Source organism: Capricornis sumatraensis, chromosome 5, assembly GCF_032405125.1.
Source record: "Capricornis sumatraensis isolate serow.1 chromosome 5, serow.2, whole genome shotgun sequence".
Taxonomy (NCBI): Eukaryota; Metazoa; Chordata; class Mammalia; order Artiodactyla; family Bovidae; genus Capricornis; species Capricornis sumatraensis.
In genome coordinates this window covers 20,919,938-20,937,916 of record NC_091073.1, presented here as the reverse complement: position 1 = coordinate 20,937,916, position 17,979 = coordinate 20,919,938, and the positions used below count along the sequence as shown (strand labels likewise).

The window sequence follows — 17,979 nt, the reverse complement described above, 5'->3', positions numbered from 1 at the left end:
CATTGATGTGCTCATTTTATACTGATTCCAAATCACCTGGGAATATTTTTTACATGGTAAAAGTTATTAAGTCATGGGGAGAGGAATGGAATGTGACTAGCCCTATCTTGAAAGCTTTTTTAGAGAAAGTAATTTAGACTAACAGTTTAAAGCTTTTGGGTGGAAAAAGTACAAGAAATGCTGTCTGTAGGAAAGCAGTACCCGTCTTCAATTACCAGCCTTCAGATGTGGTCACGTTTGCTTCATCCTTTCAGGATGTCACTTACTTACACATCTCCCCACAGATCCAGAACAGGCGTCAGGGAGAAAAAAAAATTAAAACATAAAAAGAAAAAAAAAAGCCCTTAGGAGTCAAGTGGCTTTTCTTTGGAAAATCTAAAATCCTGGCCTTGTCTCTGCTCTCTGGCATGCCGGCACGTGGACTGAGTCAGTTGTCTTTACAGAGAGAAAGCAGTGGGGCCTTCGGAGACATGGACAGGCTCCCTGGGAGATGCTGGGTAAAGGGAAGGCGTGTCCTTCTGCATTTGTATTTGGAAAGGGCTGAGGACCTATATTGGATGGAAATAGTAGCAGAGTGTATTCCTGTGGTGTGCCCCATTCCAGGGTTTTGGGGAGGAAACAGTCTTGGGCTCTGATAATGGGATAAAGCAAAGCGTGTGGGAGCACAGCCTGGGTCCAGCTCCGCCACTGCCCGGCCGCGTGGCGGTGGCGGTGGCAGTTTTCACGAGAGTGGCAGCCTCCGTGGTAGCACCGGGAGCCCGCGGTGGGGATGGTAGGGATGTACTTATCAGACATTCTTTAATAGGTCCAGAAGGGGCTTCCCAGGTAGTGCTAGCGGTAAAGAACCCAGCTGCCAATGTAGGAGACGTAAGAGACACCAGTTCCATCCCTGGGTTGGGAAGATCTCTGGGAGGAGGAAATGGCAACCCACTCCAGGATTCTTGCCTGAAGAATCCAACAGACAGAGGAGCCTGGCACGCTACAGTTCATGGCATTGCAGAGACTCGCACAAACTGCAGTGACTTAGCAAGAGTGCACGAATAGGTCCAGAGAAGAGCCATTGGCAGTATTAGCACAGAAGGGCCTGTTGTGGTTGTCAGGTTCTGTAGCCCAGCTCCAGTTACGTTCTGTGTTGGGTTGTTATGGTCGGTTAATCACTCAGTCATGTTTGACTCTGTGCGACCCCGTGGACTGTAGCCCTCTGTCCATGGGATTTTCCAGACAAGAATACTGGAGTGGAAATTGCCATGCCCTTCACCAGGGGATCTTCCCAACCCAAGGATCTTCCCAACCCATTCTCCTGCATTGGCAGACTGAGTCTTTACCACTGAGGCACTGGGGAAGCCCTCAGCTACTTCCTTGCTCCCTGTTTTCACCCTGCGTTATTAGTTTTGCATAGGCAAGGCTGTGAATAGCAGTGGGATAGTAGGCCTCACAGACCTTGCCCAGGGAAACCAACCTCCTCCCTTCCTACTCCCCAAGACACCCCTGCAGCCCTCCTGCCCTGCAGGCCCTGGTCTTGGCTCAGGTCGTTCCCACCAGGGAGAGGAGAGAGCAGGGCCAGCCTGCACCCTGGAAGGGTAGGAGGACTTCCTACCCCCAAAACAGGGCTAATACTAAAAAATGCACTTTGCCTTTGCAGCTGGCCTTGTTCTGTGTCAAGAGTTTAAGGAAACCTGAATTTGAAAACCTAACTGTGCATGTTCAAAAATAACCATTGAAACAGATGTGCCAGTGTTCCGTCCTTTCTCTCCTGGGATCAAGGACTTAGCATGATGATATGGATCATCATTCTGGAGACTGAAATGCCTTCAGCTCTCACAATTCAAAAAACATCTTTTTCTAAATTTTGTTTTTCTCAAATCTGTATGCCTAACAGCCTTCTTCCACCCACCTCCACATTTCTCAGTTAATCACTTGAGCATTTACTGACAAGCCACATGGCTCTGTAGTTACTTGCTTTGAAAATAAAGCCATAATAGTTTTTATGAAAATTGGGTAAATATCTTTGCGATGCAATTTTAGTTGCCAGCCTCAACATGGCAATTACTCATGGCGAGCATCCAGAATATCCTTTTAGACTTTCAAGTATTCTCTCGGTGTCATTATTTTACACAGCATTTAGCAGAATAATGTTTTCCCCCAAGCTGCTCCAGACCAGATCATTGCAGACAGCAAATTGGGATGCAGCTGGGTCACCGGGAGAGGAGGGGCAGAGAGACTGACCACAGCTCCCACTGAAATCGGAGATGGACAAGCCCAAGCGTGGCTGCTCATCCATTCATCCTTCCATCCTGTGACTGACATTGGTTCTTCCAGGCAGCTGGTAGCCCAGGCCGTGTTCACAACAGCGGGATGTTTCTCCATCCCCCATCTCTTCTCATTTTCCAGCTTTTCCTTGAGGGAAAAGGAAAGAATATCATCATTGTGTGCATAGTTACTTTATGCCAGGCACTCTGCTAAGGGTGAAGGGCAGTAGTGTCTAGGAGAATTTGTCATGGTACGTGTGACTCTAATGTACCAAGGTTGGATCTCATAATGAATAATACTGTTAGGTTCAGCATTGACATATAGAAAGTGCATATATTTTAGTTAATCCTCAAAATAGCCTTGGGGAAGTGGGCATCCTTGTTCTCGTTCCCATGTTTCAAATGAGGAAACTGAAGCTCAGAAAGGTCTAGTAATTTGCCCAAGGCCACATGCTCAGTACGTGGTAGATCCTGGGAACAGAGATGCTTATGTTTCTTGCACTCTGTCACATGGTACTTCTTCCAGGTGGCCTTCTGGCCATGAGGCAGGAGGGTGGAGAAAGCAGAATTGCCGCTTTTAAAAATTACCTCTGTGGGGCTTCCCTGGTGGTCTAGTGGTAAAAGAATCCGCCTTCCAGTGCTGGGAAGACAAGTTCGATCTCTGAACCGGGATGATCCCATATGCTGCGGGGCAACTGAGCCCGTTCGCCACAAGTACTGAAGCCCATGTGCCCTCGAGCCCATGCTCTGCAACATGAGAGGCTACTGCAGTGAGCAGCCCGCACACCGCAACTAGAGAGTAGCCCTGACTGGCCACAACTAGAGAAAAGCAATGAAGACCCAGCGCAGACAACTAAATAAATACACAAACATTTTAAAGGTTTAAAAGTACAGTATAGCATTTTAAAAGTACAGCTCTAAACCTTCAATTAAAAATAGCGCTTTGAAGTATTCACTTGAAAACAAAAGCATCTCTTATATGTCAGTCTTCGGGTACCTGGAACCCATGGCCCTTCCTTTGGAATTTGCAATGAAGTCCTCTCCATCTCATGGGCACTTTAGATGAAAAGGGAGTTCAATAAATATTCTTGGCTTGGCTATTCAATATAATTTCTTAACTAGTTGTAGAATTGTAAAGACCTGGATTCAAATATTGTCTCTACTTGCGAATGGTTGACTGGCCTTAAGCAAGTTATTTCACTTCCCCTGAGCCTCTGTGTCCATTTCAGGAAATCAGAATGACAGTGTTTATCTGCATTTTGGGAGATGTGTGAGACATGGAATTCTGTACCTAACTCATGGAGTACGGATTGAAGCAGGACAAAGGCTAAAAGAGTTTTGCCAAGAGAACGCACTGGTCATAGCAAACACCCTCTTCCAACAACACAAGAGGAGACTCAACACATGGACATCACCAGATGGTCAACACCAAAATCAGACTGATTATATTTTTTGCAACCAAAGATGGAGAAGCTCTATACAGTCAGCAAAAACAAGACTGGGAGCTGACTGTGGCTCAGATCATGAACTTCTTATTGCCAAATTCAGATTTAAACTGAAGAAAGTATGGAAAACCACTAGACCATTCAGGTATGACCTAAATCAAATCCTTTACAATTATACAGTGGAAGTCACAGATTGAAGGGATTAGATCTGATAGACAGAGTGCCTGAAGAACTATGGACAGAGGTTCATGACATTGTACAGGAGGCAGGGATTGAGACCATCCCCAAGAAAAAGAAATATAAAAAGGCAAAAATGGTTGTCTGAGGAGGCCTTACAAATAGCTGAGAAGAGAAGAGAAGCAAAAGGCAAAGGAGAAAAGGAAAAGTATACCCATTTGAATGGAGAGTTCCAAAGAATAGCAAGGAGAGATAAGAAAGCCTTCTTCAGTGATCAGTGCAAAGAAATAGAGGAAAACAGTAGAATGGGAAAGGCTAGAGATCTCTTCAAGAAAATCAGAGATACCAAGGGAACATTTCATGCAAAGATGGGCACAATCAAGGGCAGAAGCAGTACTGACCTAACAGAAGCAGAAGATATTAAGAAAAGGTGGCAAGAACTATACAAAAAAGATCTTAATGACCCAGATTACCACGATGGTGTGATCACTCACCTAGAGTCAGACATCCTGGAATGAGAAGTCAAGTGGGCTTTAGGAAGCATGACTATGAACAAAGCTAGTGGAGGTGATGGAATTCCAGCTGAGCTATTTCAGATCCTAAGATGATGCTGTGAAAATGCTGCACTCAGTATGTCAGCAAATTTGGAAAACTCAGCAGTGGCCACAGGACTGGAATAGATCAGTTTTCATTGCAATCCCAAAGAAAGGCAATGCCAAAGAATGTTCAAACTACTGCACAATTGCTCTCATCTCACACACTAGCAAAGTAATGATCAAAATTTTCCAAGCCAGGTTTCAACAGTACGTGAACCTAGAACTTCCAGATGTTCAAGCTGGATTTAGAAAAGGCAGAGAAACCCGAGATCAAATTGCCAACATCCGTTGGATCATCACAAAAGCAAGAGAGTTCGGAAAACATCTGCTTTATTGACTACGCCAAAGCCTTTGACTGTGTGGATCTCAATAAACTGTGGAAAGTTCTTCAAGAGATAGAAATACCAGACCACCTTATCTGCCTCCTGAGAAATCTGTTTTCCTTTGCTTGACCCAGGTCAAGAAGTAACAGTTAGAACCAGACATGGAACGACTACCTGGTTCCAGATTGGGAAAGGAGTATGTCAGGGCTGTTTATTGTCACCCTGTTTATTTAACTTATATGCAGAGTGCATCATGCGAAATGCTGGGCTGGATGAAGCACAAGCTGGAATCAACTTTGCTGGGAGAAATATCAATAACTTCAGATATGCAGATGACACCACCCTTACGGCAGAAAGCAAAGAGGAAGTAAAGAGCCTCTTGATGAAAGTGAAAGAGGAGAGTGAAAAAGCTGGCTTAAAAATCAACATTCAGAACACGAAAATCATGGCATCTGGTCCCATCACTTCATGGCAAATAGATGGGGAAACAATGGAAACAGTGACAGAGTTCATTTTTTTGGTCTTCAAAATCACTGCAGATGGTGACTGCAGCCATGAAATAAAAAGACACCTTCTCCTTGGAAGAAAAGCTATGACCAACCTAGATAGCATAATAAAAAGCAGAGACATTACTTTGCCAATGAAGGTTCATCTAGTCAAAGCTGTGGTTTTTCCAGTAGTCATGTATTGATGTGAGAGGGCCATAAAGAAGGCTGAGTGCCAAAGAATTGATGCTTTAGAACTGTGGTGTTGGAGAAGACTCTTGAGTGTCCCTTGGACTGCAAGGAGATCAAACCAGTCAATCCTAAAGGAAATCAATCCTGAATATTCACTGGAAGGACTGATGCTGAAGCTGAAACTCCAATACTTTGGCCACCTGATGCGAAGAACTGACTCATTGGAAGAGACCCTAGTGCTGGGAAAGATTGAAGGCAGGAGCAGAAGGGGATGACAAAGGATCAGATGGTTGGATGGTATCACCGACTCGATGGACAGGAGTTTGAGCAAGCTCTAGGAACTGGTGATGGATAGGGAAGCCTGGCATGCTGCTGTCCATGGATTCACAAAGAGTCAGACACGACTGAGTGACTGAACTAAACTGAACACAAAATGAGCTTTTAAGACATTGCATCCCTTTTAGATCTTTAAAGTCATTGATAAAACACCTTTTGAGTACTTACTTTGAGCTTGGTACTCTGCAATAGTGTTATCTCACTTAATCAGCACTAGTGGTAAAGATTCTACCTGCCAATCAATGCAGGAGACTCAGGTTCCATTTCTGTGTCAGGAAGATCCCCTGAAGTAGGAAATGGAAACCCACTCTAGTATTCTTGCCTGAGAAATCGCATGGACAGAAGAGCCTGGTGGGCTATAGCCCATGGGGTTACAAAGAGTCAGGACTTAGCACACATCCACACCCACACATGTCGCAAGAATGGATAACTTGCCTCCTTTGTTCTGATGGGTAAACAGAGACTCCCAAGATGTAAAGACCCTTTTCCATTGTGTAGCATGAAGCTTTTTTCAAAGCCCATCTCTTTCCACTGCAGTGTGATGCCTTCTTAGTACCAATTTTCCATCTTATTTTAGAGAATAGATTGTGTTTATTTTTCTCTAATCTCACTGTCTAACTCCTTTGTTCTACAGTAGGATTCAAGAGTACCTTCTCAGGCTAGATTAACTGTGTCTCTTGCATAGTGCCTTTATAAATTTATAGCTGCATGGGTGGGGAGGACATGTGTGCTAAATATCTATAAATTATGTGCCTTGTATACATCATCATGGCCTCTGCTTTTTATTCCTCACATGCTACTAATTATACAAACACAAATGCACACACGCCCGACTGAGTTCAGCATCTTTTCACCATGCCTTGCTATTTTGAGCGCTTTTATTTCCTTTTATAAACAACTGTTTGGCACCTTTATATACATATCATGTAATTAATGAGAAGTAACCTAAGAAAATTAAAAGTCATAATTAAAGATTAGAGAAAATGTCTAATTTTGACCCTCCTGTCAAACATTACATGTAGGTCGTTAGATGAGGGCTGGCTGCTGGTGTTTGCCTGTGAAATTTGTTTTGCTGCGTAGTTTTTCTTTCATTCGATGAATGTTGCTCTTGCTTTTATTTTTCTAATACAGGAAGTAGTAACTCCCATTATTATATTAAGCTGTTTCCTCTCTGAGACACTTTTGCAAGCTCGGTCTGTGCGTTTCCTCTGTCATGCTGATCTTACATGTTGTGTGTGTGCTTCCTGAAACCATTTAGGCATCGATGGAAACTGTTAGCATGTCAGTGCAACCCTAAGAGAGAAAGATTATTTGGTCTAGGACATTCCCTTCTTCACAGAGAACCTTTCTGTCTTACACGAGGCTGTATCAATTCTAATGCACAGTGATTTTCACAAGCAATTTTAATGAAAGTCCTAGAAGGTTTGGGGTTTAGAAACAGAATGCTTTGACATGTTATTTCTGGATATGGATGGGAAGATGGCATGCATCAGTGATTCAAACTACTTCCATCTGATGTCTGCCTGGTCAGTATAGTCAGCCAGGCCTCTGAGATTCCTTTTGCCTGAGCAGATGTTCGTGTTACACAGAAGATGCTGTCACCTCTGACTTCTAAGGATGCTGCAGGGTTAAGTGTTTTCAGCTGAGTTATGGACTTGAAAATAATCTGAAGAATTCACCTCCAACCCCCTGCCCCCAGTTGGGCCTTTGTCATCAAACCTGGGAAAGAGTCGTGATTCACTGTGTAGCGTATCCTGAATCGGACGGTCACACCCAGGAACTAATTTTGAGAGAGGAGGGCAGGCATGATTTGTCCTCCGCAATGTTTCAGAGTTCCTCCCAGCCTCTTTATATCTTCAATGTGTGCCATCTTTTGTAAGAAACAAGTTCCATATGTGGTAGTGTGTGGTTTTTTCCATTGCTCTGTAGAGGAACCTATAGCTTAGTCTGGTCTAAGTCTCTTTCTTAATACAAGAGATGCCTTCTGAAAAATGTTCTAAAATTGATGGTGGTAATAATGGCACAACTGGGACTACACTGAAAACCGTTGAATTGTACACTTTAAATGAGTGAATTGTTGTGCATGAATTATATAGAGATACATACACATGAGTCCCCTTAGTTCAAAATTCTGATATTTAATGAACAAGCCCATGTGCTCAGTATTCATTTTGCTTATGATTTTACAAACCTTTTCATATTATTCTCCTGAGCCTTAGAATGTCCTATCTAAAGAGCTCTAATTTTTGCAGCTTAACCTTATGTACATTAATTTATCAACCAACAAGTGCATACACAGTACGTCTCTTGAGTGACAACAACCAAATTGTTTTAAGGACAATGGTAATAGTAGGAAGAAAGGCGTGATTGTCACAGGAATTATTAATAATAAATTAAAGCAGCAATTGGAACCGCGGCCTTTCTGTGGGTGAAGAAAAATAGTGACTTAACTGTGATTGTGGGGACAGGGAGCCAACAATTGAGTCCCTGCTAATGGCCCAACAGGGGCAGGGGTTGAAAAGAAGGAATAAGTGGTTTACATTACAAAGGGATTGTCTGAGAGCTGCTGGAGTGTGGTTCTGAGGGGAGGTCAGCCTAGAGACAGAAAGGATGATAACCGTGGAGCTGTCAAGGGCATCTCAGGGGCTTAGGCAAGCTCTGTGGCAGCTAGACACGGCGGCTGAGAGGGCCGCCCTGGCCCCACCAGAGCTGCTGGATACAAAGGAAACGCAGGGAGGAGATAACCAGGGCCAACCGGCAGGCCTGAGCCAGTGTCCCAGAACCTAAAAGCGAGACATGTAGCCATCGGAGCACTGGCTGGAAATTCTCCTGGCTTCACTTTGACCAGGGTTGGACCACTCTTTAGAGAACAAAACTGCTGGAAGCAGTGTGTGTGTGTGTGTGTGTGTGTGTGTGTGTGTGTGTGTGTGGTGTGTAGGAATACAATGCCATGATTGGCAGCTCAATTGAAAAGAGTAAGTCCTTGACATCTGTTGAACTCCTCCTTGTGGGTGCACATTTCTAAGATACACTTACACTTGTGTGCCCAGCTTTTAGCAGACGTTTATGGGTGTGTCTGTGTGTGTGGATAGAGAGAGAGACAGAAAGAGAGAACACCCAGAGTGCAGCCCATATTCCAGTTGCCTCATTTGTCCCAATGCTGCCCTTCACAGCATTTCCCCCTCCAGGCCAGGATCGTGGATTCCATTTAGTTGTCGTGCAGTGGAGAGATGGAAAAAGCAAATGAGCGTGAGGAAACTAACAGGGGGAGAATGTTAAGGAGTGAGGAATGTGAGTAAAGGAACAGCTCCCTGTGTGACCCCTGCTGGCCTCTTTATCCAGGTCTCTTGAGACTCTTCCTGTTGCCCCCTACACTATAGCCCAAACAAGCCAAGCTGTTTCTACCTCTTGGCCTCTGCACATGGGCCCCGTGGTCTTCCTGAGCTGCCTGTAGCTGCCTCCTTTACACCATTTAGCTCTTAGTTGAAATATCACTTCTAAAAGAGGACATTCATGCAGACTGCTGCTGCTGCTAAGTCGCTTCAGTCGTGTCCGACTCTGTGCGACCCCATAGACGGCAGCGCACCAGGCTCCACCGTCCCTAGGATTCTCCAGGCAAGAACACTGGAGTGGCTTGCCATTTCCTTCTCCAGTACATGAAAGTGAAAAGTGAAAGGGAAGTACAGACTATGATCAGTCAATTTCTAGCCCCCTATTTCAGTTCTCTGCCTGGACTCACCACTTGAGCTGATAATTTTGTCTGTCGTGTGCGCCATGGATCCCCAGCACCCAAAATAGTCCCTGTTCCTTGGTATGTGCTTAAACACTGCTAACTGAGTGTACTAATCTAAATGTCCAGGAACAGGGAATCATTAAAAATGATGGCAGGGCTTTTTGGTTGTAGTTTATGCAAGAAAATGCTTCAGAACCCCAACCAGGGGACATAGATTAAAGAGAATCTAGATTATTGACAATGAATGCACATTTATATTTTTAATTCAGTATTAGTGTTTAAGATATAAAATCTTTCTTACATCCTGCACTGTAATTGTTTTGAACATGAAATGTCTACATAAATTGGTTAAGAGGACATCTCTGCTCTACAAAATATCTACTATACAAAATAAAAATATCTACTATACAAACAAGGATTCCAATTATGTAAGTAGATGAGTATGAAAATAATCAGAAAGGAAATATATGAAAATAATAACTCATAATTTTAGGCAAATGAAATTATGAATAATTTTTCCTTTTTTCACTTTCCAAACATTCTACATGTGGTTTTGTCATTTTTCTAATTTAAAAAATATTTTTAAGAAACAAATCCTAATATAGAATGTGTATAATAAAATATTAATAACACTGTATGTATCTACAGTTTGGAGATGGGCTGACTTTCTTGAATTTGGCATGCTCAGTGAATGAGGATTTATGGAAAACGGTAGTAACTGGTCTGGGCTTTGCAAAAACCGATAGGACTTCGAGTATAAACAGTTAGGCAAAGAGAGTTTTTTAGACTTCCCTGGTGGCTCAGCAGTAAAGAATCCACCGCTAATGCAGTTCAATCCCTGGGTCTGGAAGATCCCCTGGTGAAGGGAGTGGCAACCCACTCCAATATTCTTGCCTGGAGAATCTCATGGATAGGGGAGCTTGGCCAGCCCCAGTCCATGGGGTCGCAAAGAGTCGTACACAACTCTTTGTTGTTAGCAACTAAACAACAACAACAAAAATCAAGAGCCTTTGAGGTTAAAGCAGCAGAATGAGCAATGATAGGAAGAGAGCAACTTGCACACAGGAGACCAGGAGGAGAGAAGCCTAATTGAATGGAAAGTCTCTTGCGGTTGGTGGGAAGGCATTTGGAAGAGTAGGACAGGAACACATTTTAGAAGATCTTAAAACTTGCTCACGAAAGTTTAGAAATGGAAAGAAATAAGAAAGTACTATGGGTTTGTGAGGAAAAGAGTAACATGATGACCTGGGCATTATAGGAAAATTATTCTGGCAGGAGAGGTGACACCAGCATCCATCTGATGTCCACGAAAACTGAAAGTGTTAGTCGCTCAGTCGTGTCTGACTCTTTGCAACCCCATGGACGTAGCCCACCGGGTTTCTTTTCCATGGGATTCTCCAGGCAAGAATACTGGAGGGGGTTGCCACTTCCTCTCCAGGGGATCTTCCAGACCCAGGGATCAAACCTGGGTCTCCTGCCATCTGACCCACCAGGAAGCCATAGCAGACTCCAAAATCAACCCCAGCTCTGCTCTGCTGAGACTCAGCCTTCAAACCATCTTCACCCAGCCCTCTGGTCATCCATTGGTAAATGAGAAGTAATTGCCTCCTCTGTGTGTGTGTCATGCTAGAAAAGTGAAGAATGAGAACAAAGGAGACAGGAACAGAGAGGTGAAGACCCAAAGGATGAGGACTTGGATTTTAGTAGTTATAAGAATAGAAGCAGGATAAGTATCTTGAAATACTTCCTTTGTGTTTAAATTATAATTAGGGCCAGAAATAGAGATCTTCTGTGTAACTCACTATTCAATTGTTAACAGGAATGTTTTGCTTTTTCAGGCATTGTCACTGGTGTACAGTTCCTAGGCACTTGGTTTTTAAAAAAACAAAAACAAAAACAAAACTTTTCCTTAAATATTTAATAAACTTTAAGAACAGTCACTCAAAGAAATTATTTGCCAAAACAAGACTCTCACCTGTTCTTAATCTATGAAGATTTAGATGCAGCTTCTCTGTCCACTCGTGGGAGTTAATTTGTCAGAATATGTTAAACCACTATTTTGAGTTTAAAAAAAAAAGTGGGGGGGGGAGTTTGTTTGCTCTTTTTTTTTAAATAAGCTGTTTTAGATTGCAAAATAGCAAACAGAATTAAAAATAAAATTGTCTCATCTTTGAGGGAGAGCAAACTTCTGTTCTGTCAGTGTGTGGGCTGCAGACAGAACAGAGTGTTTATCTTAGCTGCATGTTAAAGATGGAAAATAAAGTTAGCAATTGCCAACAGGCTTTCTTTTGAATAACTTATCACAAAAGGGAAAACATAAACCTAGTGACAAAACAACTCTCCTTTACAAGCTCATATTTCTTGGATGAGTCCAAGGACATAAGATTTCATTCCTATTGACTTCATTGGTTCAAGCTTACCTCCCTAAACGTCTCATTCAAGGTTTGATGACTGGGTCCAGTGGCAGTTGTGTTTTTAACTGATGTTTCTTTTGCTTTTGTTTTCTTTCCCATTATCTCAATCAAGAGCTTACAAGACCCTATGAGGAAACTGGTGGAGAAAGAAGAAAAGAAGAGGATCGCCCAGCAGGAAAGTGCAGAGGCCGTGGCGGAAGAGCCGAGTCAGTAAGTAATGCCTCCTTCCCTTGGCAGACCTTCCTTCCCACAGCTGAGGGCTCGCCTCCCTCCCTGGCCGAGTCTGCTGGGGTCTCTGGCACAGGGTGATGGCTTTCTTTCCTCAGTTCTCAGAGTAGATGTACTAAAACAGAGGCCAGACTCCTCCCCACACATATGCCTCTAGGCAGGGACCCGCCTGTCCTGATAAGAGACCCATGCCTGGGGTCTTCAGGAAGGGCGGCTTGAGAGGAGTTGACTAGGGCCAAAGAGGCAGGAGTGCCCAGGGCTCCTGGCCTGAGCCCCAGGCTCGCATTATCTGGGGTGCCTGGACTCTATCTGTTCCTCTCGTCACCATCAGTTTTGAGGGCCTGTCCTAGATGGGAAATCCCCGGCTTCTCACTCACAGAAGGAAATAACCCATGAACTTGCTTCACAACACGTATAGCCCTCTGGGGTTCTCCTACACAAGTGTCGGGTTTTGACGTTTTGTTTTCTACATGCAGACCTTCCGTTTTCTCTTCTGTGAAGCAGAGAGCAGCTTTGAGGGTAGGAAGTGACTCTCCATCTTGATTTCTTGCCTCTTTATAGAGAAGGCGCCTCCAGTCATTTTAAATACTTTGAAAGATGAACTTTTCCACATACATGGTGCATAATTCCTAACCTCATACAGCAAGGAGGAGGTTTCAGTGTGAACCTATGCTTTTTCTGGTAAGATGTCACAGTCCGTGAGATGTCACAGCTGACCTAGGAAGGCAAAGTAGTTCACCTGACCTCCATTCACTCTTCCTTGTTCACACAAGAAAGTTTAGATGCCAGTCTTGTAGTAAAACAGGCTTGCATTTCTACTGGGTTTCAAAATAAGTTCAGATAGATCTTTTTTGTCCAGCAGAAATATTTGCTGCCCATAGTGGCCCTCTATAATTTTAAAGCAAATACGAGAAAATGTGTGTTTTGCAAAACGAGGGCAATTTTTTGTCGTAGGAACAACTATAGAATGTGGTCTGAATCTAGTACAGTTGACTCTTTTAGGTGGAAGCAGTTTAGCCTATTACCAGTAGTAATGGTAATCTGGCCTTCCCTGGTGGCTCAGATGGTGAAGAATCTGTCTGCCATTCAGGAGACCTGGGTTTGATTCCTGGGTCGGGAAGATTCCTTGGAGAAAGGAATAGCAGTCCACTCCAGTATTCTTACCTGGGAAATTCTACGAACAAAGGAGCCTGACAGGCTATGGGCCATGGGGCACAAAGAATCTGACAGGACTGAGTGACTAACACACAGTGGTAATCTAACTGCCATTTAGTGGACACCTACTGTGTACTAAACACAATGCCGGGTGTTTTCTTCATGTCATCTCAGCTCATTCTCATGATGCCCCTCTGTGTGATCAAGGTAGGCTTTTCCCTGTTGTGTTAATGATGGAAGCAAGGCTCAGAGAGGTTAAAGGTCTGCCCACAGCCCCTGGATAGTAAGGGGCGGGGCCTGGAGTGAGTCCTGGTGCCTTCTTTTCACCTTGTGTTACTGCAATCAAAATAAAGCATTAACTTCTACTCAGAGAGGAAGAACCACCCAAGATGGTGTGGATTAGTTTTAATTAATTTCATATTTCTGCATTATTTTAGTACTTCCTCTTTAAAGCTCAAGAAGTATAACCCAGTAACTATTTTTAATGGCATTGAAAATTTCATAAGAATTTTGTTCAGAAATGGTAGGTAAAGTGAACCACTGTGCTAGGAGGGAGGTTCAGAGGCACCGACTGGATCTCAGGACAGTGAAGTGTCTCTGCTGTGATCCTACCCATGAATAGTGAGAGTTCAGTAGGCAACAGTCTTGTGAATTTGAGAGTGATCCTGCTGTTAGCCTTATGTACAGTAATTTAGCTGAACTCCTGAGGTGTCCTCTTTTGTAACTACAGAATCAGAATAAACACTCACTTGTCCATCAGTTTTTTAACTGTGTTTTTAAAAATGATAGTAAGTACCTAACTTTGTTAGGTACCTAAGTACCCACTTAGATGTTTACGGAATATGTGCCTTAGCATGAAACCAAATCCAGATGTTAAGATACTACTAACCACCTTTGGTACAGGGACAGGAGAAAGTCAGCAAATTTATTTCTTCTTCCAAAAATGTACAGCATGTAAATGGCTATGTGTTCATATTTTGTGTGTGTGTAAGTACAATAATAGATATTGTACAGAAAATCTGACTCTGTCATAAGTATGACATTTTCAGAACAATATTACTAAACTTTGTTTTTTAATTTTAAGGTTAATTTCACTAGAGGATGAAAACCAGCACAAGGAATCCTCTAGTTTTAAGAGTAAGTTTCGATTTTTTTTTTTTCAGAATTACTTCTGAAATACTACTGCACGATAGCCAACTCATTTTCTTTTCTGTCAAACTCCTTCTAGACCTTTTTATCTCCAACTGAAAAAAATTATGTATTTACTTTGCTTCTTAAGAGTTTAAAGTTAAAATATCAGTGCTGTTGACCCCATAGTATTATGGAGAGAGGCTGTGTATTTTGAACAAAAAAACAGCCATCATTAGTCATTTCAGCAGCAGCCTGTTGAGGGTACATCACAATTGAGACTCGACAGAGAGCTGTTTGCTTTACAATAGGTGATAACATTGCTGTGTTACCATTACGAGCTGTAACTGACGTTTGGGGGGGGATGGTTGCAATGAGATCACATAATGACATTGGGGGGGTGTGATTTCCGCTGTGTCATGGGGTGGGTGCTGGTCCTTGCTGGGAATCCGATGGGAGGGCTCGGACTCTGCTCTTCCAGGTATTTCCTGGGCCTGCTCTGTACTAGTGAAGTGTAAAAGCAAAGTGTTAGTCACTCAGTCCTGTCCAGCTCTTTGTGATCCCCTGGACTGTAGCGCACCAGGCTCCTCCTCACTGAGTGACACCAGATGCCTGGGGCATACTGACCCTCCTCTGATCCTGAGGGATCACAGCGCTTGTGACCCAGACACTGTGCTGGGCAGGGCTGGTCAGCAATCCCCGCCTCCTGCCGTTACAGCCCCCTCTTCCAGCGGCAGTTCTCTCATAAGGAGCACAGGGTCGGGTTGAGTGTGATGGAACTCATGGGATGGAAAGCTGAGTCTTTCACTGGGACTCGAATCCTTGGAGATGAAGGGACCAGTTTTATATAATGTGAAGAGATCTGAAATGACCTCAAGCGCCTGTTCAGCCTGGCCCTCCCAGGACACACCCGCCTCCGCTCTGCTCCGTCGTCTCCTGGAGACCGGAGAGGCAGAGTACACCCCGGAATCCCCCTTCCCTTCCATCTTTTTCCCCAGGCTTTGTCTTCCTTCCATCTTTCTTGCTTCTTTTCCAACCCCGTCACCTGCTTTATTCTTCTCCTTCTCCCATGTGACTGCTTCGTTTGCTTTTCCTCCATCTGTCTTTGAACAGGAAAAACAAACTGTCACCTTTCTGCCTCCACAGCTTGACTTCCTGTCATCCTTTCATACTTGTTTGCCTTCCCTTATGCACATCTTTGTTCATTTGCTCAGCACATGTTTATCTGGGGCAGGCACAGCACAGGGCTCTGGGTGTTCAGTGGTAGATCCTTCCAACATGGGGCAAACTATTAAACAAGTTACTGGGTAACTCCAACTTGGGTGAGAGCTACAAGGGCTGTTTACAGGTATTTGTGATTGGGAATGCTCACCTGTTTGAGGGTGTCGGGCAATTATCTCAGTCAAGGCTATTGCAAGACCTATCAAAGCAAAAGAAACAGCCTGAGTGAAGACTGTGAGCCAGGGAGAACCAGAAGAAGGTCAGAGAAACAAGCTCCTAAAGCATGAGGGAGGGAGGGAGGAAGTGGTAGAAGAAGGCAAAGAGGCAGGCTAGCCATGTAAGAGTTCTCTGAACAGTATTGATCCACACCCACCAACCTCAGGATCATGCAAGGCCCATAGCCTGAAACCTGTGGGAACCTTAAGTAGTTGAACAGGAAAATTTTAGTTTTGTGGAAGCATGTAAACTCCAGTTTATTATGTTTGTATTCAAGGCGTTTATACAACATGCGACAACACAGGGGGATGAAGTTTTCTCTTTGTGCAGTGTGTTCACTTGCCTGTGGTAGTTGCATAATATTTTGAGATTGTACCTGTTGATCACCCTGTTTCATAGATAAATAGAATGGAATCCATTATAAAGAACTGCCATCTGTCTTTTATCCTGGGACTTGTAGAAAGTCTAATGTACATATGAGCAAACCAAGTTTGAAGGCTGTACTGTTGTGTACACACACACACACTTTATTGGGCAGAAGGCAAAAGGAGTTCCTACGTGTTCCTTGCCCCCACGCATGTATAGACACCTCCATTAGTAACATCCCCCACCAGGGTAAATAATCAGTGAACCAACATTGACATATCATTATTACTCAGATTCCATAGTTTACATTAGATGTTGTACATGTAGGTGTTCACAAGTGTATAATGGCACATATCCATCGTTACAGTATCATACAGAGCGGTTTCACTGTCCCCAAAATCCCCTGTGACTTCACCTATTCGTCTTCCCCTCCCCCAAACTGTAGCAACCCCTGATCTTTTCACTGTTGCCATTGTCTTGCTTTTCCCAGAATGTCATATAGTTGGAATCTTGCTGTGTAGCTTTACAGGTTGGCTCCTTTCACCCAGTAATCTGCCCTTTTATTTTAGCCAGGCCCATGTGACTGAGGTTCATTAGCCCCAGCAATTGGTTGTTGGGTACTTAAGTCACACATGTGTCCCTGGAAGGAGAATTGTTAGATCAGTGGCATATAGTTTTTCTACCAAACAAAGCAAGGATTCAGGGCAGTTAACTCAGCGTTCATTGAGAGCCAGTTGCTTGAGTAAAATGTCAGCTGAGGACCCCTGCTTCTGCCTGAGGGAGTTTTCAGATACATTTGTTCCTGAAGCTTGTGCTTCACATTAGTATATGAGCTCGCACACCTTTCTGAAGTGGTGATAACCAAATGCATGTGTTTTATTTACAGCCGAAGATAGAAAAAGTGTTTTATCTGCCTTAGACAAAAGCTCTACACATAATGCATGCTCAGGTAATCCAGATTAAGGAAAACAACTCAATTTTAGTAATTTGACTCAAACTCCTTACAAAATGAAACTGACATAATTTTCTTTTCTTTCTTCTCCTCTAATGAACCTGTAGATGAACTTTTAGACATGAAACCCGAGGAAGGTGGTAAGATTTATGCATTTCTTTGGGGTTACAATTTTTTTAATATTATAAATACTGTGTTTACATGCAGGCAAATGCAATTTTTATCTTTTGAATAGCTTTGCATTCCCAAGCAATTGTTTTTAGGTAACTGCCATTTGTCTTTATGAAGTGAAGTAAAGTTAAAGTTGCTCAGTTGTGTCTAATTCCTTGCAGCCCCATGAAGAGTAGCCTGCCAGGCTCCTCTGTCCATGGGATTCTCCAGGCAAGAATACTGGAGTGGGTTGCCATTCCCTTCTCCAAGGGATCTTCCCAACCCAGGGGTCAAACCCAGGTCTTCTGCATTGGAGGGAGATTCCTTACCATCTGAGCCACAAGGGAAGCCCAAGTGACTTTAAATATCCTCATGCACAAAGACTACGTGCAGATCTGTCGTCATTACAATGCTCAAACCAGTAAAGCTAAAAGGTGCTATGTCAGAGGTTGTATGCAGGAGTAGAAAAAACATGGCTTTCAGAATCAGACAGACGTGACTTTTGAATGTGGTTCTCTTATAAATAATCTCTATGGCCTTAAGTAACTTGCTTCATCCTTAAACTCTTTTAGCCTCAGTTATTCTCGTTTGTAAACTGGAACCAGTAGCAACA

The 17,979-nt window shown here is 43.4% G+C and overlaps 1 protein-coding gene across 4 annotated transcripts in view; it reads left to right on the top strand.

Moving 5' to 3' along the window:
• ICA1 (islet cell autoantigen 1) overlaps positions 1-17,979 on the top strand; it is a 163,888-nt gene that overhangs the window by 117,683 nt on the left and 28,226 nt on the right. For 3 of the 4 annotated variants that reach the window (XM_068973420.1, XM_068973418.1, XM_068973417.1), the window contains 4 exons: positions 12,063-12,160; positions 14,418-14,470; positions 17,151-17,213; positions 17,324-17,356. In XM_068973420.1, the coding sequence (XP_068829521.1) occupies positions 12,063-12,160; positions 14,418-14,470; positions 17,151-17,213; positions 17,324-17,356 (247 nt within the window). The remainder of the gene's footprint in view (positions 1-12,062; positions 12,161-14,417; positions 14,471-17,150; positions 17,214-17,323; positions 17,357-17,979) is intronic. The other variant, XM_068973419.1, reaches the window with a different exon arrangement.